The sequence below is a fragment of the Poecilia formosa genome, unplaced genomic scaffold (genome assembly GCF_000485575.1).
Source record: "Poecilia formosa unplaced genomic scaffold, Poecilia_formosa-5.1.2 Scaffold398, whole genome shotgun sequence".
NCBI classification, from domain to species: domain Eukaryota; kingdom Metazoa; phylum Chordata; class Actinopteri; order Cyprinodontiformes; family Poeciliidae; genus Poecilia; species Poecilia formosa.
The window spans coordinates 148356-174678 of NW_006800337.1; the positions used below are offsets into that span (position 1 = coordinate 148356).

At 41.7% G+C, this 26323-nt stretch overlaps 2 protein-coding genes across 2 annotated transcripts in view; both read right to left on the reverse strand.

Annotated features, from left to right (window-relative positions):
- LOC103154739 (tumor necrosis factor receptor superfamily member 21-like) overlaps window positions 1-8952 on the reverse strand; it is a gene marked incomplete at its 5' end in the record, with an annotated part of 29943 nt that extends 20991 nt beyond the window's left edge. The window contains 2 exons of the mRNA XM_007576132.1: window positions 2972-3550; window positions 8250-8952. Of these exons, the coding sequence (XP_007576194.1) occupies window positions 2972-3550; window positions 8250-8952 (1282 nt within the window). The remainder of the gene's footprint in view (window positions 1-2971; window positions 3551-8249) is intronic.
- A 1522-nt stretch (window positions 8953-10474) lies between these two features.
- LOC103154750 (tumor necrosis factor receptor superfamily member 21-like) lies at window positions 10475-25734 on the reverse strand. Its single transcript, XM_007576149.2, has 4 exons — window positions 25376-25734; window positions 16584-17280; window positions 11305-11883; window positions 10475-10536 (listed from the first exon to the last, which is right to left on the reverse strand). Exons 1-4 carry the CDS (start codon window positions 25403-25405, stop codon window positions 10475-10477), a joined length of 1368 nt encoding a protein of 455 aa, XP_007576211.1. The 5' UTR covers window positions 25406-25734.
- Between the last annotated feature and the right edge of the window lie 589 nt (window positions 25735-26323).

Genomic DNA, 26323 nt, shown 5'->3' on the forward strand with positions numbered 1-26323 from the left:
CAGTAAAGCACATAACGAGTTAATTGAGCAAAAACGTTTACAAAAGTGATTTTGAATATAATTTGAAAATCTAACTTCATGCGACAACCTTTTAATCAACCATCAACCAAACAGATTCTGCATTAGATGGCTACACTCGTCCAGTTGCTATGGAGCCTCAAGATACACCCGAGGAGAATCAAATGACAACATTAATGTTCTTTTTTATTACTATATAGCTACAATAAGGAAGGTACACAGAGGAAATTAACATATCGTAGAGTTTAGTTGAGGGAAAATGTTCAAAAGTTTCAGGGCTTGTAAACGTCTTGAATGTAACCTTTATGAGACATTTTTGTGATTCCTTTTGTGTGATGGCTCCACCCTCATCACAGCAACACAAGCCTGGCCCGGGGCCCCGGAAAGCCCTGCCTGGCCTTACTGTGGAGAAGTAGCATTTTTCACCATTTCCTGGCCGGCTCTGAGCGAATGCCAAGCGGTGCATGTGTGTGATCCATGCTTGAACATTTCCCCTTCTTTTCGCCTTTATTGCCCGACTGCTTTAACTGCTCTAGTAAAGGTGGATTACAACCTTCAAGGGGAGCCAGCCACGCACCTTGGAAGGATTAAGAAGCAGTTTCGTTTTATGTTCCAGAGAGTAAATAGCAGCGTAAACTAGCTGTTTGAGTTGCATGTGCATACATATAGCTCCACATAAGTGCATGCATATGGGCACGGCATTACTCATCAGGAGAGAACACACATCGGGAAAACACACGAGTGCAATAAAGAGAAAGGTTGAGGTGGAAAACAATTCCTCCAAAGCTTTTCCTTTGCTAATACTCAGTTTTCATTGTGACACAAACACATTTCATCAGGTCACACTTTCAATATTACTGATCGATACTTTGCAAGGGTTTTGGTACTTATGATATTTTTACAGATTTTTTTTTCCTACTTTACACAACATATTTTATCGCTATTGGAAAAGGTAGACTAACATAGATTGTTGCTTGATTGAGAAGTGAAATGGAAAACGTGTATTAAATAGATTTTTAAAATAAAAATCTCAAAAGTGTTTCAGACATTAGTCAACTTCCTTTTATTATATTGCCATGTCCACACCCAGCCACATCTACATTTGAGAAAATTCTGTATTTATTCACTTTCTTGCTTTGGCATGATTCCCAGTTCACGTGTTTTAATAACTATATTGTCTAAAATGCTATTTAAAAGTAGTTAAACCTACATATCTGTCGACGCAAATGAGCCTCCTGGCACCATGTTTAATTCCTGACAGGAAGTTGTTGTTGTTTTGAAGCACTCTGATTGGCTGGTGTAGGTTTTAGCTTTGTGCTACGCTGCCCCCTATGGGTTTGGCATGTTTAAAACAATGTTCAAGGGCGGATTTGTGCAACTGAAAACTTTTCTGAAGCCGGTCCCATGTGTATGATGTTATTTCAAACAATAATAATATTGTAAACAATGTCACAGAGATATTCGTTTTTATAAAGACCTGGCTAAGTGAATTAATTTGAACAAATTTTCAAGAGTATGTGACTTTCCTACTGCTGCGAACATATGCTTTACTTTGTCCATCACATAAAATGTGAAGACGGTAAAATTTGTGGTTTGTGCATATATTTTGACAGTGCACTATAGAAGCAACTCTAAACCATTGAACACAATCAGCACAGCAGACACAAGACCGGAACCGAAGTCCTCTTATCACTGTGTTTGGTTGGGTCTTTTTTTTTTTTTTCAAATTTTATACATCTTCTTGCAAAGCAAAACTACAGCAAGGAAACATAATTTCATTGACATACATCAATAACACTCACACTGACACACGCCACCGTACTGTTTGGTGTACTCTCCTCATTGCTTTCTCTCCATATATCTCTTTGTTGTCCCGTAAGAGACCCGATCGACCCAATAATGTGCCTTGCCAACCAAACAACTACCCTGGTTCAGCTGAAACCAGATTATTCCAGTTCTCTGTGGGCTGTCACTGAGGGAGCACAATGTGAGAGAGGCGGGTGGCTCAGCTTCATCTCTACAACAAACACTTACACACACACACACACAAACACATCCATACACACTAACTTTCAAAGGGGAAACCTGAGTGTATTAACCGAGAGGTGTCCCTTAGTTTTGGGTCACCTCTCTTTGTCTAAGAGGGAAACTGAGACCTCGGCGGTGGAGAAAGCATGTTCCCCATCTGTTGATAGAATGTAACAGAAGTAAATACATTTTAGAAGAGAAACAGTGAGTGTAACTGGAAAAGGAAAGGAGGAAAGAATCGTGTGCAACAGAAAAACCAGACAAAAATAGAGCAACAGAATATTGGAGGCTATAAGAAGGAAACCAAAAAGGAAATGAGAATCAGTAGAATTGGGAAGACTTTATAAAAGAAAAGAGTAAGAGGACCGATATGAAGGTGACGGAAGCAGAAAAGAAAGTTCATGCTAAGGTGAAATTTGAGAACTGAGATCTGGAAGTGAACCTGCGTGTAGACATTGAGAGAGGACAGCAACAGAAGGGTGGTACAACAGGGTCATGTCCTCATTTGTGTAACCACCGCCCTGCACAACATGTGCTCAGGGGTACAATTGATTGGATTAGAAGCTAACAGCAGTTCAAACACATCAACAGATGGTTCCACATCAGCAGATGCATGTCGTGACCCTTGAGTGGAACCGCGAGTGTGCCGCAAGAATTCAATATTTATTCATGAAAGCTAAAACTGTGAAGCAGATTAAGGCATCACTGGTGAGATTCCAAGAACATCCCAACTGTGGAGTCATTGATACTTGTTAGACATGTTCCTATCCATCATCAGCACCAACTATGTGAAAGGGAACTACTTGTACCTGTTCCGTGTTTGGCACACATATACATAGATATTTATACATGGCTAAAAAGTAACCCATCAGAGTTAGAACAGTAGGCTAAATGCTAAAACTCAAAGAAGAAGTCACAAGCTTACCTTGGCCATTGGAGTAGTAGTAGATCCACTTCTCTCTGGCCTGTGTTGGAGTCCCAGATGTCTTCTTGTGAATTGCCTTCTCCATGATGCTGCTTGGGTCCTGCATGGGGCCCTTCTTCAGCACCCGAGAGCTCCTCTTGACGCTGCACACCACGATCACGACCAGCACCAGCAGGAGCAACAGAACTATCATCCAGGGCAGGTGCTCGTTGATGTCAAAATGATCGTGCATGGTCGGCCTTGGTGACCCTCTGCGGTTGGGCCTGTAGTAGTTGGAGGCTTCACCCGCATTCCCCGAGTTAACCACGTTACTGATGCTTGTTCCAACCCTAACTACTTCTGGGCCTACTGGACCCTCCATTCTTGGTTTATTTGCCCCAGGCTCAGGATCAGCATCAGACTTGCCCAATTCTTGCTTGAGATCCATGGCTTGCTTTCGAGCCACTGACAAGGGAGTCCATGACGCTTCCTGATTTGGTGGGGTGGGAACGCCAGAATGGGTAAGCATTAACTCCACTCCTCCGTCTTCCCCGCCTACAGCTTTCCTCAGTTGAATGGCTGCTGACTGGCTCAAGGGATCTGTGATGTTTGACAATGGATTTGATGGAGACAAAGATATAGTAATAAGATGAGGAAAAGGAACACAGAGCTGGTACACAAGAGATAAGAAGCAACAGAGACACAGAAATAGGGAATTAAATTCACTCAATTTGAAATATGCTCGCCCTGATCATGAAAACAGAAGGTATTACAGGAGGAAATCCTCATCCAAGCAAACAATCTGGGATACTAGCATGGTAACCAGTGGTAGCTTCTTTTCTCCTTTATCTGTGTGCAGCATTTACTTAGGAAGAGCCTACTACTTCTGAGGTGTTGAGATGGTTAGCGCCATATTTTATAAAAAAGTAACCCAAAAAAAATGAAACAATCAATAGGGGAAGAGTGCTGGTGCTGGATAGAACTTACTCTTGGTTATCATCGATTGCTCGCATGGATCAGGGTTCCATAGCGATATCTTATGTTTTAATAGACTAGGTTAAGCATATGTCCAATTGAGTGAATTTAATTAGATTTTTTTGAGCATATCAATTAGCTGACATGACTGTAGAGCAGTGGTCTCAAACTCCAAAAGTTGTGTCTTTCAACTTTTCAGCCCAGCTGGTATCAATATTAGCTCATTAGCAGAGCTCTGTAGAGCTTGGCTTCATGCTAGTGACACAGTTCAGCCATTTAATTCCAGTGTGTAGAACATCTTCACTCCAGTCCAGTAAGTGGCAGTATATGCACTTAAGTAACTTTGTCAACCACAAATAAAACTTAAAAGAAGAGAGACATCTAGAGGTTGCAGGACACCAGCCCTTGAGGACTGGAGTTTGAGACCACTGCTATGGAGAAATATTTGATACTTAATCAGGAAAAGGTGTCACTCTACAGGTTAATAAAAATACTCAGGTAGGGTGTTGTGCTTAAGTGACGTTTGATTGGTATAAAGCAACCCTTAGCAACAATTGAGAAAGAAAAACTTTTTCCAATCTCCTATTGTCCAGTTTTGGGAAGCCTGATTATTATTTTTTTGCCCCAAGCTCCTAAAATTAACCGGTGCAAGTTGCAACTTGCTTCAAAAGGTCTACATAATGTATGTTCAGAAATGGTTCCAAATAGCTTGGTTTCAATAGTGGTCATTTAAACTACTGCTGTCTTTCTGCTATTTTAAACAAGTTTTGCTCATCGTCTCCTCAAAGCAGGAAACTATGCCACATTGAGTCAATTGAAACCTCTTTTTTTTTTCGTTCTGATGTTCGAATTGAGGTGCATCAATGCATTGAGTTCCTTTAGTGCGGCAGGATGATACCCTGTGGCTACTGAGTGTACATTTCAGGCTTTGCAAGAGAATGATTTCAAATTTGTACCATCACTGCAGAGTAAAAAAACTAAAAAAAAAAAAAAAAGATAACTGTAATGCCAATGAGCTTGTCCCCAGAAGTTAAATTTGGAGACAACAAAACACACGCGTCACACAAAATATGAACCATCAAGCTGCAGCTGGGTTCCCTGGACTGCAAGGACCCTTAATCTCTGTCTGCTCCCACTGCTTTGCTCCAGCCCCAATGTGCCCCGGCTGGTAATCACACAGCAGATGAAGTCCAAAATTGCTCACACCACAGTCTGCTTGTTGATTAAATTGAAGCCAGGGGACACCTAATCAGGATTCGACTCAGCCGAAGGAACAGTTTGAAAAGTCGTCCTGACCGACACTTCACAGTCAGTGCTGGACTCATCAGTTAGGTGAGGGGCAGTTAGGGTGGTGTGTTGCACCCAACACTAACAACAGCTGCAGAGTTAGTGTTCTCCAGGCATGGAAAAGAAAAAGTGGTTTGTCAATGTCAGTGCGTCACTTCCTGCCATTGATTATCGATGCAATCTCCAGCACCTCCCTGCTGCTTTCTGTGCTTCAGCACCCCTAATGATGATGGGAGCTGAGTTGCATAATCTCTAAATTGTCATTCAGATGTGTAATAATCCTATTTATCCTCTCATCAGCAGAACATTGCCCAGGTGTGACTCTAATCCAGAAATTAAAAGTGACATTTTGACCAGAACTCTAAAGCAGGGAGAGAAAGCGCTCAGTGACAAACACAGGGAAACAGAAGGTGTTGGGGCATTTCAGAGTCTTTGGCTTTATACATACACGCTTCTGAATATGTAGCTGTCAAATGTATGACAGGTTATGTGGCTTGATTATCTTCCTAACCAAAAACTGTAAGAAAAAAAGTATCAACTCAATCAAAAGAAGTTGAAGTGAAAGCCAGTGTGGCAGATGTCCCATAATGGAGAACTTTGCATTAATTGTGCCAGCAGTGTAAAACTAAGTAATTTCTATTTATTGGACAACTGCTTGGCTCCAGATTTATGAGTCTCAAAGGACAAAGCTAAGAGCTTTTAGTCCAAATTGAGTCTACTGACAGTAATCCAATTAGTTTTCAGGGCTAACCACATAAATATGTCAATAAAAAATACCTTTGGCTTGGTATTGATGTATTGCTATTATTATTATCATGAGTTATTTGTTATGCTGCGGGCATTTATAGTTGACAGGCAGAAGCGTACATGCTGAGCATGTACATATGTCTAAATGTGACTGAAAGTGTCATGTATATAACAGTTTGACTCCAAGTGGACTAGAGAAAATTCATTTAAAAATGCATCTAATGCAAGTTTTTAAAAGTTATGGAAGTTCATTGCATAATCATTCTATAGTGTAAAAAGATCAGCTTGGATATATATTTAAGCAGTAAATCAATCTAATAAATTCATCCATGATGGGTTGAACAAACAAATCTCATCAACAATTTAATTTGGAGCGGCCAAAGCACATATCTTTTTCTTTCTTACTTTTCTTTAATCTGCCACTATGAAAATTACAGTTGATTTTTCAGTATTAAACTTTAATACTGAAAAATCAACTGCATACTTTGGTTTTTTTAATGTTACTGGAGCTGATTATTTAGACAGACAGGACGTTGGAGGCACCAATCATGTTTCGACTTTTACTTGTTCTAACACTATTTTAAGCTACAAAAGATTCACTGATAAGCTAATTGTTTTTAGCACAACATTTCCAGAGTCCAATCAGATTGTTTTTTGAAAATATTGTTAACCTCCAGAAGGCCAAGAGAAGCAGCTTTGTCGTCCGTCAGTGTTGTTTGCAAATGTTGCTTGTGCGTTAGATTTACAGGCGTACCAGAAACACAATACAAAGGTTCCTCCTCTGGGCTTTTGTACGTAAACGACCAAATTGCATTTAAAAAATTTTCCGTGTTAAATTCCATGTATTTAATGAATTGAAATCACCAAGTTAAAGTCTCGGCTCTGGCTTAAAGGGCCTGGAAAAGCCTGCAGCCCACACTGTGTAAGGTGGATATAACAATCAATGTAACATCTCTGCTGAACATTTCTGGTTGCTAGGAGATGTGTGATGTAACCTCCAATTATCTGAGTTATAGAAAAAAAAAAAGGAACAAACTGACTTCCTCTACAGAAACTTTACAACTCAATCTAATCTTCCTCTCCTTTCTGAATGAGGGTGACCACCCACCCCCTCCTCTACCATCGGTAAATAGCAGGTGTAAGCTAACAGCCCCCACCACTCCCCCCCCATGGTTCTAACAGCTCAGACGGTGTCAAATTAACTGGCTCAAAGGCCATCGATCCCCTGCCAACACAAACAGCAGTGACAGTATTATGGCTGTGGGGGGTTTAGTGGAGGAGAGGTATGCTAGTTATGGATGGTTGATTCTGAGAAATGACTGCTTGGCTGGCTCAGACGAGCATGACGTAAGAACGGGTAAGGACATGACGAGTCAGGCAAACCAACGGGAAAATGTAGGGGAACTACCGAGGGTTTTTTCTCTACCAACAGGAGAAAAAGAAAAGAAGAAAGATGAAACAAGAGGACAGAAACAACCTTGAGTCCCCTTGAAAATGCAATCATTCCTGGCATAGAGGGGCAGCCTGCTGTTTCCGTGCCAACAGATATCCCACCTATGAGAATTCTAGCCTGGATGAGACAATGGAGGGGTGGGGGGGCATTTGTGCAATGAGGATGCAGCACTTCAAAAAAATACATAACCTGCAGCCATGTAACAGTTTTCAAAATGTTTCCACATTTCTTCATGTGCAACAACAGGCCTCAATGTGCTTTGTTGGGATTTTATGTAATAGCAAATTAGCTCACACATAGTTTTAAGCTTTTTTTTTTACTAACAAAAATGTGACATACATTTTTATGAAGCCCTTCCTAAGTCAAGACTTTGTAAAGTCAGCTTTAACTCCAGCAACAGCTGTCGGCACTTGCTGGAATGTCGCTACTGGTTCACATTTGGACACGGAAGGTTTTTCTTTTCAAAATAGCTTCATGTCAGCCAACGATTATGTAGAGAATACGCAAGAGTCTATTTCCAAGTCTCGTTGCAGTTTTTCATTTTTAGGTTTAGACTTTGACTGGGCCATTTTAACATAAATAGGCTTTGAACTAAAACACTCCACTGTTTGTGGTCATTTTCTTAGTGGTAAGTGAACCTTAAAACTTCCACACTTTTAATTCTTCAAACAAGTTTTCTTAGCAAATGCAGTCACTTATGTTTCATGTCATTTCTCCTCTAGGGATTTGATTTTACTGAGACAAAAAAAACAAAAAAACAACAACAAAAAAAAACAGGAAGTTAATCTGAATAGGAATTCTTCTCAACAAAAGAGAAGTGCATGATGGCCGCCTCACCTTTACGTTCATGTCCATTCAACGATGGGGAGACCGATGACATTATCGTCTCCTGAACAAACACAGCCTGTGCAGGCCCCAGTGGAGTGGTCGGGGGGACAGATGACAAAGTGGCAGAAGGGGGTCCACACACGTTATCCGTCTGTCTTGTCCCTGGTGTCAACAGCAGCCTTGCCAGAGCTTTGCAGTCTGTGTGATTTCTGCAACTCATGGCGCTGGATTCCACCTGAGAAAACGTGCCCTTCGTGCACGGCTTGCAGAGAACGTCTTCCTTTTCGTTGCCGCGCCTTTTCACCCGGGTCCCGGGTGGGCACAGGGAGTGGGGCTTGCACTCCAGACCACCGCTCTTCAACAGGAATGTGTTGGGCGGACAGGTGCAGACTCGGTCCTGGGTGGCCATGCATGGCGCCTTCTCGATGAAGCCTGCGGGACACGGAGCCCGACAGCGGTGGCATTGCTGGACGCCGTTCTCGCCCCGTGTGAAGGTGCCACTGGGGCAGGGGCTGCACTCCCTCACTGTTGTTGGAGAGCAGTGGACGGAGACGTAGGTGCCTGCTGGGCACTTGTCACAGACCAGCTGGGTGCCAGAGTCCCGGTCTGTGTGCTGATAGTGGCGTGGAGAGAGGAGGGGCTGGTCGTCTGCGGTGGATGTGGTCAAAGCTCGGGCTGAGATGTCAGCCACCACCGTGCACAGGAGCTGAGAGGAGATCAAGAAACATCAGGTCAGTTGGTTTAGAATATAAATTATTTTCATCTTGCTTTGGTAGGATAATCTGACATCTGCTTTCTCTGTTCGGATGGTAGTTGAAGACATTAGTGTCAAAGTTACTAACGTCACTCTTTCGTCCTGATTTGTCTTAAAGTGGCTACACAAGGTAAAAACTGAAGGGTGTTAAGTTATAGTTATATCCTGAAGCCTCTGCCATCGTAGAATTCCTCATAATGAAACTCACTGACTCATTCTGAGACTCAACCAGCACAGAGTTTATGGGCTTTTTGTCACAGCTGATGATTCACTCCCCAGTGTAAGCTGTAGTTGTTGCTTTGCCTCCACAGAATGCCCTCTCACCTCTCCTTGGAAGTTGTCAGCTTCCTAGATTTGGTGGAATGACACACACCTCTGGGTTCAACATCACAGACAGACTGAGTCATGCATGTGTAACACTACCTGGAACACGAAAGGCACAGATCTTCCACTCGAGAGAAACTTAGTGCAACGTTTCGTAGCTTTTTTTAAGTTTTAACTCTCAAACTAAAGATGGTAACAGCTGCTCCACACGGTAAAGCTGTGTGGTTTAAAAAGTGTAATACTTTCTGAAACAAATGGATCATACAACCTGAACTACACTAGTAGAAAGTGGTCTACTGGTAAAAAGTGTCATGCAATGTACATATGTACATAGCCTGAGTCAGTTAACCAAAGTGCCTTTCATAGTCGTAAACTGAGGGTCGGACATTCTGTTTTAGGATTTGCTGCAGGTATTCCAGGTTCTGCCACCATGTTTGACTGCATGTATGATGCTGTTTCTCATAAATCTTTTTAGTTTGGGAACTTTGTGGTGGTGCAGTTCATGGCACTGCTCCCCTGGTGAAAGAAGATCCTGGCTTCTTCTTTGTGTGGATTCTGCATGCTTAACCATACATGTTGTNTACTTTGTCCATCACATAAAATGTGAAGACGGTAAAATTTGTGGTTTGTGCATATATTTTGACAGTGCACTATAGAAGCAACTCTAAACCATTGAACACAATCAGCACAGCAGACACAAGACCGGAACCGAAGTCCTCTTATCACTGTGTTTGGTTGGGTCTTTTTTTTTTTTTTCAAATTTTATACATCTTCTTGCAAAGCAAAACTACAGCAAGGAAACATAATTTCATTGACATACATCAATAACACTCACACTGACACACGCCACCGTACTGTTTGGTGTACTCTCCTCATTGCTTTCTCTCCATATATCTCTTTGTTGTCCCGTAAGAGACCCGATCGACCCAATAATGTGCCTTGCCAACCAAACAACTACCCTGGTTCAGCTGAAACCAGATTATTCCAGTTCTCTGTGGGCTGTCACTGAGGGAGCACAGTGTGAGAGAGGCGGGTGGCTCAGCTTCATCTCTACAACAAACACTTACACACACACACACACAAACACATCCATACACACTAACTTTCAAAGGGGAAACCTGAGTGTATTAACCGAGAGGTGTCCCTTAGTTTTGGGTCACCTCTCTTTGTCTAAGAGGGAAACTGAGACCTCGGCGGTGGAGAAAGCATGTTCCCCATCTGTTGATAGAATGTAACAGAAGTAAATACATTTTAGAAGAGAAACAGTGAGTGTAACTGGAAAAGGAAAGGAGGAAAGAATCGTGTGCAACAGAAAAACCAGACAAAAATAGAGCAACAGAATATTGGAGGCTATAAGAAGGAAACCAAAAAGGAAATGAGAATCAGTAGAATTGGGAAGACTTTATAAAAGAAAAGAGTAAGAGGACCGATATGAAGGTGATGGAAGCAGGAATGAAAGTTCATGCTAAGGTGAAATTTGAGAACTGAGATCTGGAAGTGAACCTGCGTGTAGACATTGAGAGAGGACAGCAACAGAAGGGTGGTACAACAGGGTCATGTCCTCATTTGTGTAACCACCGTCCTGTACAACATGTGCTCAGGGGTACAATTGATTGGATTAGAAGCTAACAGCAGTTGAAACACATCAACAGATGGTTCCACATCAGCAGATGCATGTCGTGACCCTTGAGTGGAACCGCGAGTGTGCCGCAAGAATTCAATATTTATTCATGAAAGCTAAAACTGTGAAGCAGATTAAGGCATCACTGGTGAGATTCCAAGAACATCCCAACTGTGGAGTCATTGATACTTGTTAGACATGTTCCTATCCATCATCAGCACCAACTATGTGAAAGGGAACTACTTGTACCTGTTCCGTGTTTGGCACACATATACATAGATATTTATACATGGCTAAAAAGTAACCCATCAGAGTTAAAGCAGTAGGCTAAATGCTAAAACTCAAAGAAGAAGTCACAAGCTTACCTTGGCCATTGGAGTAGTAGTAGATCCACTTCTCTCTGGCCTGTGTTGGAGTCCCAGATGTCTTCTTGTGAATTGCCTTCTCCATGATGCTGCTTGGGTCCTGCATGGGGCCCTTCTTCAGCACCCGAGAGCTCCTCTTGACGCTGCACACCACGATCACGACCAGCACCAGCAGGAGCAACAGAACTATCATCCAGGGCAGGTGCTCGTTGATGTCAAAATGATCGTGCATGGTCGGCCTTGGTGACCCCCTGCGGTTGGGCCTGTAGTAGTTGGAGGCTTCACCCGCATTCCCCGAGTTAACAACATTACTGATGCTTGTTCCAACCCTAACTACTTCTGGGCCTACTGGACCCTCCATTCTTGGTTTATTTGCCCCAGGCTCAGGATCAGCATCAGACTTGCCCAATTCTTGCTTGAGATCCATGGCTTGCTTTCGAGCCACTGACAAGGGAGTCCATGACGCTTCCTGATTTGGTGGGGTGGGAACGCCAGAATGGGTAAGCATTAACTCCACTCCTCCGTCTTCCCCGCCTACAGCTTTCCTCAGTTGAATGGCTGCTGACTGGCTCAAGGGATCTGTGATGTTTGACAATGGATTTGATGGAGACAAAGATATAGTAATAAGATGAGGAAAAGGAACACAGAGCTGGTACACAAGAGATAAGAAGCAACAGAGACACAGAAATAGGGAATTAAATTCACTCAATTTGAAATATGCTCGCCCTGATCATGAAAACAGAAGGTATTACAGGAGGAAATCCTCATCCAAGCAAACAATCTGGGATACTAGCATGGTAACCAGTGGTAGCTTCTTTTCTCCTTTATCTGTGTGCAGCATTTACTTAGGAAGAGCCTACTACTTCTGAGGTGTTGAGATGGTTAGCGCCATATTTTATAAAAAAGTAACCCAAAAAAAATGAAACAATCAATAGGGGAAGAGTGCTGGTGCTGGATAGAACTTACTCTTGGTTATCATCGATTGCTCGCATGGATCAGGGTTCCATAGCGATATCTTATGTTTTAATAGACTAGGTTAAGCATATGTCCAATTGAGTGAATTTAATTAGATTTTTTTGAGCATATCAATTAGCTGACATGACTGTAGAGCAGTGGTCTCAAACTCCAAAAGTTGTGTCTTTCAACTTTTCAGCCCAGCTGGTATCAATATTAGCTCATTAGCAGAGCTCTGTGGAGCTTGGCTTCATGCTGGTGACACAGTTCAGCCATTTAATTCCAGTGTGTAGAACATCTTCACTCCAGTCCAGTAGGTGGCAGTAAATGCACTTAAGTAACTTTGTCAACCACAAATAAAACTTAAAAGAAGAGAGACATCTAGAGGTTGCAGGACACCAGCCCTTGAGGACTGGAGTTTGAGACCACTGCTATGGAGAAATATTTGATACTTAATCAGGAAAAGGTGTCACTCTACAGGTTAATAAAAATACTCAGGTAGGGTGTTGTGCTTAAGTGACGTTTGATTGGTATAAAGCAACCCTTAGCAACAATTGAGAAAGAAAAACTTTTTCCAATCTCCTATTGTCCAGTTTTGGGAAGCCTGATTATTATTTTTTTGCCCCAAGCTCCTAAAATTAACCGGTGCAAGTTGCAACTTGCTTCAAAAGGTCTACATAATGTATGTTCAGAAATGGTTCCAAATAGCTTGGTTTCAATAGTGGTCATTTAAACTACTGCTGTCTTTCTGCTATTTTAAACAAGTTTTGCTCATCGTCTCCTCAAAGCAGGAAACTATGCCACATTGAGTCAATTGAAACCTCTTTTTTTTTTCGTTCTGATGTTCGAATTGAGGTGCATCAATGCATTGAGTTCCTTTAGTGCGGCAGGATGATACCCTGTGGCTACTGAGTGTACATTTCAGGCTTTGCAAGAGAATGATTTCAAATTTGTACCATCACTGCAGAGTAAAAAAACTAAAAAAAAAAAAAAAAGATAACTGTAATGCCAATGAGCTTGTCCCCAGAAGTTAAATTTGGAGACAACAAAACACACGCGTCACACAAAATATGAACCATCAAGCTGCAGCTGGGTTCCCTGGACTGCAAGGACCCTTAATCTCTGTCTGCTCCCACTGCTTTGCTCCAGCCCCAATGTGCCCCGGCTGGTAATCACACAGCAGATGAAGTCCAAAATTGCTCACACCACAGTCTGCTTGTTGATTAAATTGAAGCCAGGGGACACCTAATCAGGATTCGACTCAGCCGAAGGAACAGTTTGAAAAGTCGTCCTGACCGACACTTCACAGTCAGTGCTGGACTCATCAGTTAGGTGAGGGGCAGTTAGGGTGGTGTGTTGCACCCAACACTAACAACAGCTGCAGAGTTAGTGTTCTCCAGGCATGGAAAAGAAAAAGTGGTTTGTCAATGTCAGTGCGTCACTTCCTGCCATTGATTATCGATGCAATCTCCAGCACCTCCCTGCTGCTTTCTGTGCTTCAGCACCCCTAATGATGATGGGAGCTGAGTTGCATAATCTCTAAATTGTCATTCAGATGTGTAATAATCCTATTTATCCTCTCATCAGCAGAACATTGCCCAGGTGTGACTCTAATCCAGAAATTAAAAGTGACATTTTGACCAGAACTCTAAAGCAGGGAGAGAAAGCGCTCAGTGACAAACACAGGGAAACAGAAGGTGTTGGGGCATTTCAGAGTCTTTGGCTTTATACATACACGCTTCTGAATATGTAGCTGTCAAATGTATGACAGGTTATGTGGCTTGATTATCTTCCTAACCAAAAACTGTAAGAAAAAAAGTATCAACTCAATCAAAAGAAGTTGAAGTGAAAGCCAGTGTGGCAGATGTCCCATAATGGAGAACTTTGCATTAATTGTGCCAGCAGTGTAAAACTAAGTAATTTCTATTTATTGGACAACTGCTTGGCTCCAGATTTATGAGTCTCAAAGGACAAAGCTAAGAGCTTTTAGTCCAAATTGAGTCTACTGACAGTAATCCAATTAGTTTTCAGGGCTAACCACATAAATATGTCAATAAAAAATACCTTTGGCTTGGTATTGATGTATTGCTATTATTATTATCATGAGTTATTTGTTATGCTGCGGGCATTTATAGTTGACAGGCAGAAGCGTACATGCTGAGCATGTACATATGTCTAAATGTGACTGAAAGTGTCATGTATATAACAGTTTGACTCCAAGTGGACTAGAGAAAATTCATTTAAAAATGCATCTAATGCAAGTTTTTAAAAGTTATGGAAGTTCATTGCATAATCATTCTATAGTGTAAAAAGATCAGCTTGGATATATATTTAAGCAGTAAATCAATCTAATAAATTCATCCATGATGGGTTGAACAAACAAATCTCATCAACAATTTAATTTGGAGCGGCCAAAGCACATATCTTTTTCTTTCTTACTTTTCTTTAATCTGCCACTATGAAAATTACAGTTGATTTTTCAGTATTAAACTTTAATACTGAAAAATCAACTGCATACTTTGGTTTTTTTAATGTTACTGGAGCTGATTATTTAGACAGACAGGACGTTGGAGGCACCAATCATGTTTCGACTTTTACTTGTTCTAACACTATTTTAAGCTACAAAAGATTCACTGATAAGCTAATTGTTTTTAGCACAACATTTCCAGAGTCCAATCAGATTGTTTTTTGAAAATATTGTTAACCTCCAGAAGGCCAAGAGAAGCAGCTTTGTCGTCCGTCAGTGTTGTTTGCGAATGTTGCTTGTGCGTCAGATTTACAGGCGTACCAGAAACACAATACAAAGGTTCCTCCTCTGGGCTTTTGTACGTAAACGACTAAATTGCATTTAAAAAAATTTCCCGTGTTAAATTCCATGTATTTAATGAATTGAAATCACCAAGTTAAAGTCTCGGCTCTGGCTTAAAGGGCCTGGAAAAGCCTGCAGCCCACACTGTGTAAGGTGGATATAACAATCAATGTAACATCTCTGCTGAACATTTCTGGTTGCTAGGAGATGTGTGATGTAACCTCCAATTATCTGAGTTATAGAAAAAAAAAAAGGAACAAACTGACTTCCTCTACAGAAACTTTACAACTCAATCTAATCTTCCTCTCCTTTCTGAATGAGGGTGACCACCCACCCCCTCCTCTACCATCGGTAAATAGCAGGTGTAAGCTAACAGCCCCCACCACTCCCCCCCCATGGTTCTAACAGCTCAGACGGTGTCAAATTAACTGGCTCAAAGGCCATCGATCCCCTGCCAACACAAACAGCAGTGACAGTATTATGGCTGTGGGGGGTTTAGTGGAGGAGAGGTATGCTAGTTATGGATGGTTGATTCTGAGAAATGACTGCTTGGCTGGCTCAGACGAGCATGACGTAAGAACGGGTAAGGACATGACGAGTCAGGCAAACCAACGGGAAAATGTAGGGGAACTACCGAGGGTTTTTTCTCTACCAACAGGAGAAAAAGAAAAGAAGAAAGATGAAACAAGAGGACAGAAACAACCTTGAGTCCCCTTGAAAATGCAATCATTCCTGGCATAGAGGGGCAGCCTGCTGTTTCCGTGCCAACAGATATCCCACCTATGAGAATTCTAGCCTGGATGAGACAATGGAGGGGTGGGGGGGCATTTGTGCAATGAGGATGCAGCACTTCAAAAAAATACATAACCTGCAGCCATGTAACAGTTTTCAAAATGTTTCCACATTTCTTCATGTGCAACAACAGGCCTCAATGTGCTTTGTTGGGATTTTATGTAATAGCAAATTAGCTCACACATAGTTTTAAGCTTTTTTTTTTACTAACAAAAATGTGACATACATTTTTATGAAGCCCTTCCTAAGTCAAGACTTTGTAAAGTCAGCTTTAACTCCAGCAACAGCTGTCGGCACTTGCTGGAATGTCGCTACTGGTTCACATTTGGACACGGAAGGTTTTTCTTTTCAAAATAGCTTCATGTCAGCCAACGATTATGTAGAGAATACGCAAGAGTCTATTTCCAAGTCTCGTTGCAGTTTTTCATTTTTAGGTTTAGACTTTGACTGGGCCATTTTAACATAAATAGGCTTTGAACTAAAACACTCCACTGTTTGTGGTCATTTTCTTAGTGGTAAGTGAACCTTAAAACTTCCACACTTTTAATTCTTCAAACAAGTTTTCTTAGCAAATGCAGTCACTTATGTTTCATGTCATTTCTCCTCTAGGGATTTGATTTTACTGAGACAAAAAAAACAAAAAAACAACAACAAAAAAAAACAGGAAGTTAATCTGAATAGGAATTCTTCTCAACAAAAGAGAAGTGCATGATGGCCGCCTCACCTTTACGTTCATGTCCATTCAACGATGGGGAGACCGATGACATTATCGTCTCCTGAACAAACACAGCCTGTGCAGGCCCCAGTGGAGTGGTCGGGGGGACAGATGACAAAGTGGCAGAAGGGGGTCCACACACGTTATCCGTCTGTCTTGTCCCTGGTGTCAACAGCAGCCTTGCCAGAGCTTTGCAGTCCGTGTGATTTCTGCAACTCATGGCGCTGGATTCCACCTGAGAAAACGTGCCCTTCGTGCACGGCTTGCAGAGAACGTCTTCCTTTTCGTTGCCGCGCCTTTTCACCCGGGTCCCGGGTGGGCACAGGGAGTGGGGCTTGCACTCCAGACCACCGCTCTTCAACAGGAATGTGTTGGGCGGACAGGTGCAGACTCGGTCCTGGGTGGCCATGCATGGCGCCTTCTCGATGAAGCCTGCGGGACACGGAGCCCGACAGCGGTGGCATTGCTGGACGCCGTTCTCGCCCCGTGTGAAGGTGCCACTGGGGCAGGGGCTGCACTCCCTCACTGTTGTCGGAGAGCAGTGGACGGAGACGTAGGTGCCTGCTGGGCACTTGTCACAGACCAGCTGGGTGCCAGAGTCCCGGTCTGTGTGCTGATAGTGGCGTGGAGAGAGGAGGGGCTGGTCGTCTGCGGTGGATGTGGTCAAAGCTCGGGCTGAGATGTCAGCCACCACCGTGCACAGGAGCTGAGAGGAGAACAAGAAACATCAGATCAGTTGGTTTAGAATATAAATTATTTTCATCTTGCTTTGGTAGGATAATCTGACATCTGCTTTCTCTGTTCGGATGGTAGTTGAAGACATTAGTGTCAAAGTTACTAACGTCACTCTTTCGTCCTGATTTGTCTTAAAGTGGCTACACAAGGTAAAAACTGAAGGGTGTTAAGTTATAGTTATATCCTGAAGCCTCTGCCATCGTAGAATTCCTCATAATGAAACTCACTGACTCATTCTGAGACTCAACCAGCACAGAGTTTATGGGCTTTTTGTCACAGCTGATGATTCACTCCCCAGTGTAAGCTGTAGTTGTTGCTTTGCCTCCACAGAATGCCCTCTCACCTCTCCTTGGAAGTTGTCAGCTTCCTAGATTTGGTGGAATGACACACACCTCTGGGTTCAACATCACAGACAGACTGAGTCATGCATGTGTAACACTACCTGGAACACGAAAGGCACAGATCTTCCACTCGAGAGAAACTTAGTGCAACGTTTCGTAGCTTTTTTTAAGTTTTAACTCTCAAACTAAAGATGGTAACAGCTGCTCCACACGGTAAAGCTGTGTGGTTTAAAAAGTGTAATACTTTCTGAAACAAATGGATCATACAACCTGAACTACACTAGTAGAAAGTGGTCTACTGGTAAAAAGTGTCATGCAATGTACATATGTACATAGCCTGAGTCAGTTAACCAAAGTGCCTTTCATAGTCGTAAACTGAGGGTCGGACATTCTGTTTTAGGATTTGCTGCAGGTATTCCAGGTTCTGCCACCATGTTTGACTGCATGTATGATGCTGTTTCTCATAAATCTTTTTAGTTTGGGAACTTTGTGGTGGTGCAGTTCATGGCACTGCTCCCCTGGTGAAAGAAGATCCTGGCTTCTTCTTTGTGTGGATTCTGCATGCTTAACCATACATGTTGTCTATGGCTGTTGGTGCTGTGAGTCGATCTGTTGCTTCGTTATAGACTGGTGTACTGTTCATGGTGTACCCAATGCAACCCTGGATTGTTGAGCAGGTATTGAAAATGGATGGATGTTTCAGTTGTACACAACCCGACAGGACAGAACCTTCTAAAGAATCCCACTTTTGTCTCGTCAGTCCCCTGAATATGTCCCCAAAGATCATCAGATGTTTTTTTAGCATATGTGCAATGGGACAGGGTGTTCTTTTGAGTCACTAGTGATTTTAGACTTGGAACTGTCCCATGATACTATTCTTGCTGCTGAATCATGAACACTGACATTAACTGAGTAAAGCGAGCCCTGTTGTGGTTTAGGTGTTTGTCTTTTATGAATTCCAGGATAAATCATTGCTGTCCTATTGTCCAATCCAATCAAATTTGACATCACTCCTACTGGAGTGATGTTGTTAGGCCAGTCCAATAATTGAAACGTTTATTATCCATACATGTTTTTAACATCAATGGCCCCTGTATGGCTCTGACTCTGGTTTACTAGAGTCCCAAAGCTTTCAAACTGGCTTTTCAACCCCTTCCAGGCTGAGAAGTGTAAACAACTGTTTCATATTGGCTCCAGTTGGTCAGCATAGCTAAAATTTCTTTAATATAAATACAATCATATTTGATAAAGTGCATATTTGGTCTTCGGAGCTTATAGTTGTTTTACAATGACAGTTGTTTCCCATATTTTTAAGTCTTTTTTAATCTGTTAAAGGGCAAATACCTTCCTTAACCCTTTTTAGCCTTATAATTTGTATACCAGTCCATGTTACTTAGACACTAAGTCTTCACTAGAAAGATTTTACACTCACATTGGAGGTGAAAGGAAAAATCTGTGGTATGATTGGAAATATTTTTAAAAAGTGATTTCCAAAAAATCAGTTCTTATAATAATTACAGAAACACCAGCAATACCTTCAGAGCTGACAGGGTTGACCTTTCATCCACCAGTCTGCTGCCCTTTCATCACCACAACATCCATTCAGTCCATTGTGTTCATTCCCAGAACCTCATCCATAAACATCAGAGCATGCTGTCAACATACAGCGTCCAACTCTGTTGCGTCACTGATATCAATGCGTTCATTCACATCCATGTTCAAAGTGAAAAACTTCTGGCCGGGAGCGCGTGTCATGGGAAAATGAGAACATTCTGCTGGTTCCAGGGAACAATGGACAATCTGCCCCGGCTCTCTCTGCTGGTTTAGTCTTCAGAATCACCTCAGCTTGACCCTTATTGTTGTGGACTTATTTACCAATCGGTGTGAGTTTTGATCAAAAACCTGAAATAAAGGATAAGTGTTCTATGTTGGAAAAGGTACTAAATACCCAAATGTCAGTGGGTAAATGTGGAATAATTCTGAAAAATTTTTAGTTTTTTCCAGTACTAAGATATGCTGTTCATTCAAAACGTGTACACACCTGTCTTACATTGGTGTCATCAAAACTGTCATAAAGAAACACATATTTAAATTTTAAGTACGCACTACACACATATTCTTGCAAATCCGTCAGCATTGCATCAGGTTCTTAGCAGCCATTTTGTTCCATTTCAAACTTAATTATCCTGTATTTTCTGTAACTAAAGTTGGCTGACTTCACTGTGCCATGGTCACTGCTGTCATCATAAATCTCCATAACCAAACCGCTAATATTTTCATGTAGAAATATACTGATAAATTACCAAAGAATGTGAATTTACAATAATAACGCAATTCCATTTTTAGGTACAGTGTATGTCTCAGACAGCAAGAATATGGTGTTTGTACCCTTCTCTTGACTGATACCTTATAACAGTGATGCTCCTCTGCAAACTGTCCATAGAGGATATCAGAACAAACCTTCAGGGAAAGCAGAACTTTGACTACAGTTCATCAAATCAGCAAAACATTCACTTAAGGGTGTGCAGACTTGTGCAATCAGGCTCCTGCAGTGTTTTTATGTTCTATATTTTCAGATTTCAGCCCCAGAAGAAAATACTCACCAGTTCTTTTAAGACTGAGAATACAGGGTTAAAAAGCTACTGATTGGTCCAGGTCAGGACTGCATCTTTTGGGCTTTCTAAGCAGACAGATTCCAGACGCCTCAGCACTTTTTAACCATATGGAGCTAAGCACTGTGACAGCTGCTACTCAGCATGTTAAGGGAGCAGTGCGATGGGCTAATGGCAACTAAATACCTGCTCCTAATTGACTGCTTGTTCATATCTGTGTCTCCTTCCCTGTGTGGTCAACAACCCCCCTGCCTTCATCTAGACTAAAATCAGCCCTGCCATTTAGAAAATTTAAAAAATGCAAAGCCATCAAAGACACAAAGCAAACAAAGTGCAGTGCTAGCATTTTCACACTACACACACACACACTTAGAAAAATGCACACACACCGCATGGAGTTACTGTCTGGAGCCAGTGTAGCAGCCACCTCTGCTGATCAGCACTACATTAATCCATTTCAGTCCTTCTGCTGCCAGGGTTGGGTCTTTCCTGCCAACTCCTCCTCAATCCGCCTGCACCACTAAATACGTGATCAGTCTGGGGCGCAGGACGGCCAACCAATCAGAGACCATGATTCAAGGTGGGTTAAGCCTGGGGAAAGGGCAATTTTATTTACCCCGACCTCAACCATCCCCTCTGCATACAAAATTGACATGCATGTGTTATCCTAAAGTCTCTGAGTCCCAAGTCCAAACTCTGTCACAGATTCAAAAGAAAATGCTGAAGTGTAGTAAAACTAAACGGAGCTCTGTGAGGTCTTTAGTTTTTTGTGATTCTGCAAAAGTGGGAATTCAGATAAATTCAACAAGTACCTGCATATTATTTGTGTGAACGCATAGTGGTAAGTTTGTTGAAAATATTTCTCAAAAAATGGTCAAACTGAAAACATTGTGTTTCAGTAAGTGCTACCTCCCACCAGCAGGTGGCAGTAGTTCTTATGGCCTCAAAAGGCAAAGTTTTTCCACTACCTGTGGTAAAACCCAGCATAAAAGTAACAGCTGCTCTTTGTTCTCTAATGTTCCCTAAGGGCGTTTTCACACCTGACCGTCCAGTAGCCTGTGGGGGCGCTGCAACAAGAACCAATGAAGGAAACGACATGAACATTTCTGAAGAAGAACTGAGTGGAACATCCTTCTTCACGAAATGCAAACAAAAATTAAATTGTAGGATTTCTCTTTTTTCTTTCTCAAATGACCACAATCCATTTCTTCCGCTAGCGCTATGTACACACATTTGTTTTGGTTGTATTCACCCAGAATGCCCTGCGCTATAGTCCACTTCCTGCTTTTGGTGCCGTCTCCCGTCCAGTAGGCGTTCACAAACCACGCCAGAGTTTATTTCAACCGTGCTGAGCGATAAGTTTGTATGCGGAAAGAGTTTGGTCCACATCTGAGTTTGATTAGGCGTTCACACCCCCCAAATGAACCAGAGAAATGGACTGGAGTTGGATTAAAGCGGACTAAACGGGTGGGATGAATGCACACCCCACCCCTAAAACAGCATTAGAGAACCAGAAACTGAACACCTGTAAAAATGTTGAAATGACATAACTCTAACTGTTCTCTGCTTATTGGCTTCTGAAGCCAGTTGGTTGTACTGACTTTTAGTTGAGGCTACCAGTGTGAATACGAATGCATCCCACACTATTTGATGTGGACTTGTAAAAAAAAAAATATATATATATATATATATATATTTATTTATTTTTTTTTTTTTTCAAAAAGCATCTATTGTTTCACAGTGATGTTTTATTTTCTGTTGATTTATCTCATAAATTCCTAATAAAATGCCTTATTGTTTTTTAGGTGTAAAGTGACAAACTGTCATACGGAAGCCTCTTTAGGTTTCCTGTCAGGACTTCCTCATGAAACAAAAACACCCACAGGCTCACTCAAAGACCGTCAATAAGACAGGAATTCTCAACCTCCAGCAGCAGTTACAGTGTGATTCATCCAGCGACATGTCCAGCTCTCCATCTAATCGCATGCAAGCATAGGATGCCAGAGCAACACATGATTTAAACATAACCCCAATTGCTTCAACTTCCTTGTTTGTTTTTCTCTGACAGTGTAAAATAGTCTGAACATTTCCGGTATGTGATGGTCTGCCAAAGCAGTATGCATACTTCATCACGCAATGTTTGTTTTGTTCCCTCTGTCAAAAAATGCTGAATCGTGTCCTGCATTTGATTAGAATCGGGGCCACGGCTTCTTGGCTGGAGCACAAACCCTGTGGAAGTTAAGGACAAGTAAATCCAACCAGCGGACACATTAGATGAAGAACAGACAGCGGCGAATATGAGCGTCTTAACATTTCCTAACATTGTCCTAAAATAAACCGCTTGCCCATCACCACAACCGGCCTGCCTGACAAGATGTTTGTCTGTAAGGCGTTTGATATGGTTTCAGTCTTCTGACCTCTTTGATACGAATTTTAAGTCAGCATTAATGCATGTTTCCCAACCTCCACTGAAATCCCATGGAGGTTTACACCAGGGATCCATTCTTGGTCATCCTATCTTTCCATATTACCTTTTTCAATTATTTTCTGTAAAAAAATAACCGTTTTGTTGTTGTTGTTGTTGTTGTTGTTTTTTTGGGGTGGGGGTTTATGCAGACAACTATCAGGTTTCTCTTCTGCTGAAGCACATTGCTCTATCAAGCAGTCTCTTGGATTGCATTGTTGACAATCTGAGACAGATGGCGCTCTCACAAACAAGAAAACATGATAACAAATTTGGGTGAAATATTTCTTACTTTTACAGACTCAAATTCCCAGAATTCTCAGTCCTTTTGAGTCACTGAAAAATCACTGGGTAACTTACCGTACACGTTTATGGCGATCTGAAGATGCCATGGTTTAATGGACGGACAGACGGACAGATGGATGGATCTTTATTGCATTTTCCTACATTTATCCATACCAGGAACACACCAGAGTATAGTACACCTCCAGTATTCACAGGGGTTAGGGTTACGATAATGGATAAAATGCTAAAAACTTTGTATTTTAATAATTCAGACACCAAATATACCTTAATCTGAATTACTATCAAGAGAATATAGAACATTATAGATATGCTCTGTGGAAGATACATTCCACAGAATATGAACAGAGCCAATGATCCAGCTTTAACAAACAGATTAAGAATGAAATTCCTACAAAAAGCTGCTACTTTTGTTATTACTGCTACTTCATTAACAGTATATGCTGAGTCACGTTAAGCACTACAAGTGGCTGTTTAAAACAAGTGAGCTACATAAAGACACGTGTGCATGCATGGGTGGAACGGCTCTGGCAGACACTAGGATGTCATTACTGTTCAATTAAAGTATGGCTCACAACACACCCAGTCAAATCAAAATCACATCAAAAGTACACACATAAGTACTTCCACTAACACACACACACACACACACACACACACACACACACACACATACATGTTTGCTTGGCACCTGTTGCAGTGTGTCCCCATGCTATCGCCCAGCACAGCTGAGAGAAAGAGGCTCTGTTTAGACTCATTCACACTGGATTTATCACTGACAATAACTGGCGACGATTATCTGTGGAGATGTTTCCACTTCTCTGCTAATGACGGAAGCTGGGACCTCTGCCAGCTGAGCTGTGTTCTTCCTTTGTGGTGTTCTTCCTTTGGTTGTCCAGGATGTCTTTGTTGAACAATTTCATACACTGTGGGTATGTTGGAATTAAAGTCACTGTATTAAGAGGGATTTTAAGCATAAAACTAAAGATTATAGACAAACCGAAAACCTAATTTAGACTCAGAATTTAGCACTGGCTGTTTCCTGATTGACTTTTTCAAATTTTGTGACATTGACAACTAGCCTGGTTATTGTAGCCATTCGATTCTCATCTCCCCTCAGTTCTTTGTCTGGGATTAGTCCCATTGAGCTGGATTTCTCAGGATTTCTGCACCAGTTTTTTAATTGTAGTCTACTAGCTTGGCAACGGCAATGAGGGAAGTGAACAAAGCCATGCAGTCTGGAGACTGGCACCAGCCCCACTGTTAGCCTGAAAGGTAACGCGACTATAAATAATCGATGGAGGGATTTCTAATAAAAAAAAACATCAAAACGCAAAACTTAACTTCTACTCATTTCGTTATGCCACATCTGTATTTATTGGGATTTCATGTGATACACTAAGGTAGTCTGTTTTGCAGCATGATGGTCGTTTCACAATGGAGTCAGTGTTTTCAGGGCAGACCGAGTATTAATTTTGAAAATCACATGTAATGCTCCATCCACTTTATCTATTATGTCCTAAGTTGTGTTGATCCATCACATAAGATCCCAATAAACAGATAAATGGGTGTGAAAGCTTCTGCAGAGCAAATGCACATCTTTTGCCTTTAATCCATTGTAAATTACTGTCACAGATTCGTCATCAACATATGTTTACCAGTAATGTCTGTCGATGCATATTCAACACATACCAAAGACAACCATGGTAACACAAGTATATCTAAATTTGAGAATAGCATAATCAATACATTTGTTTTATGATTTATATTCAAATACTAGCCTAACAGAATCTGTTTAACAAGAACAACAAATAATGTATTTTTATATAATGAATGTATTCAGAAAGTAAGACTAACGCCTGCAATTATGATTGGATGTCAGTCAATCTATCAATCTATGAACTTAGAATGAGTAAAATTATAATGATTTTCTTTGAGTTACTATTCCAATGAATCCACAAATTCTAGATCTGGACATTAAACAGTAAACATATTTTTGCAGCCCTTTCTGGACTGATTCTGTATAACAATAGACTGCTGGTTGCCCTTTCTTTGTCACCAACTGCAAACTTTTTCCCCTTTTGTTCTGTTCACCCACTGTTAAGTTTCCACCTAAGAATACTTTTTACTTACAATAAAATAAAATAATATATTTTTGTCCATTTATCTCTCTTTTTTTAAACCATTTGACAGTAATTTCAGTCAACTGATTTCAAGTTGATTCAGAAATTTTTCACAAAAACATGCGCTGTCCCTTTAAATGGAGAACCTGCCGAAGCAGCCCCTTAGAATAAACAATGAAAAGCAGTCCGTGGAGAGAGTTGGGTGGATATGTGATGCACTCACCACGGCGGACACATGGATGACAGACATCATCCTGAATCAGAGAGCACGGATGAGGGTCGAGCAAACGTCCTTGTCCAAGTTGTCTGCTTGAGTAACACTTCTCATCTCTAGATGTTACTGATCATCATCACCATGGTCCTCCTCAGCACACCGGAGGAGGGGGAGCTGGTCGGGGCTCTGGGCTGCTCTGTTTTATACTCTGTGTCTCCGGGTGGAGCGGGCTGAGGGCTCGATTCACTCAGGACGCTGCGCTTAATTCCCATAGCGATGATGGATGCCGCCTCGCCCCTGCCGGTTCAGTCGGTGTGCAGTGCGGCTCGCTGCCCGCTGCAGACCTCCACAGACAGCGCAGCGCTGACGTAAAGCAGGTGGGCGGGACTTAACGGGTCGTCTCGCCAATGGCAACTCCGCGAGGGGCATGCACGTGCGCCGAACCGCAGTTGTGAATCGAGGAGGGAGGAGAAGACGATCCCCCGGTGAGATCTGTAATGTCATGTCCTCAGTGTTAGGAGACTGTGGGATGAGAGACTGACACTGTGTAACAGTCTGAGGCCAGGAACTTGTAATAATTACTTGTCCCAGTCCCATTAGTCCCATTCGGCTTGTTCCACTGGTAGTCAAGGCTCACGCTGTTCTTCAATCAAAATCCACCCTCCTTAATTCTGAAAAAAAGATATTACCGATGGACGTACCATTTGTAGTGTTACACGGTCACACTTTAAAAAATTAACATATATATTTTTAGTTTATTTAGCCTGTCATGAGGAGAAAAGAAAGGATGTTCATTTTTCAAAGTCATATTGACCTAGCATTGATTGTCAGTAAGCTAACTTGTATGTTAGCTAAATATTTAACTTGGGTTAGCTAAATATTTGCAAACCCAAAATTGACATTAGCTACATATTTAGTTAGCATGCTAAATATGTAACTAATGTCAATCACCTAGCC

What these genes read in the sequence shown, in the direction of transcription:
- LOC103154750 (XM_007576149.2), bottom strand. Translation starts at nt 25,405, where the DNA reads ATGATGTCTGTCATCCATGTGTCCGCCGTG. An exon ending in TCATCCATGTGTCCGCCGTG is followed by an intron (nt 17,281 to 25,375) that starts GTGAGTGCATCA and finishes TTCTCCTCTCAG; the next exon opens with CTCCTGTGCACGGTGGTGGC. An exon ending in CTACTACTCCAATGGCCAAG is followed by an intron (nt 10,537 to 11,304) that starts GTAAGCTTGTGA and finishes TTCTATCAACAG; the next exon opens with ATGGGGAACATGCTTTCTCC.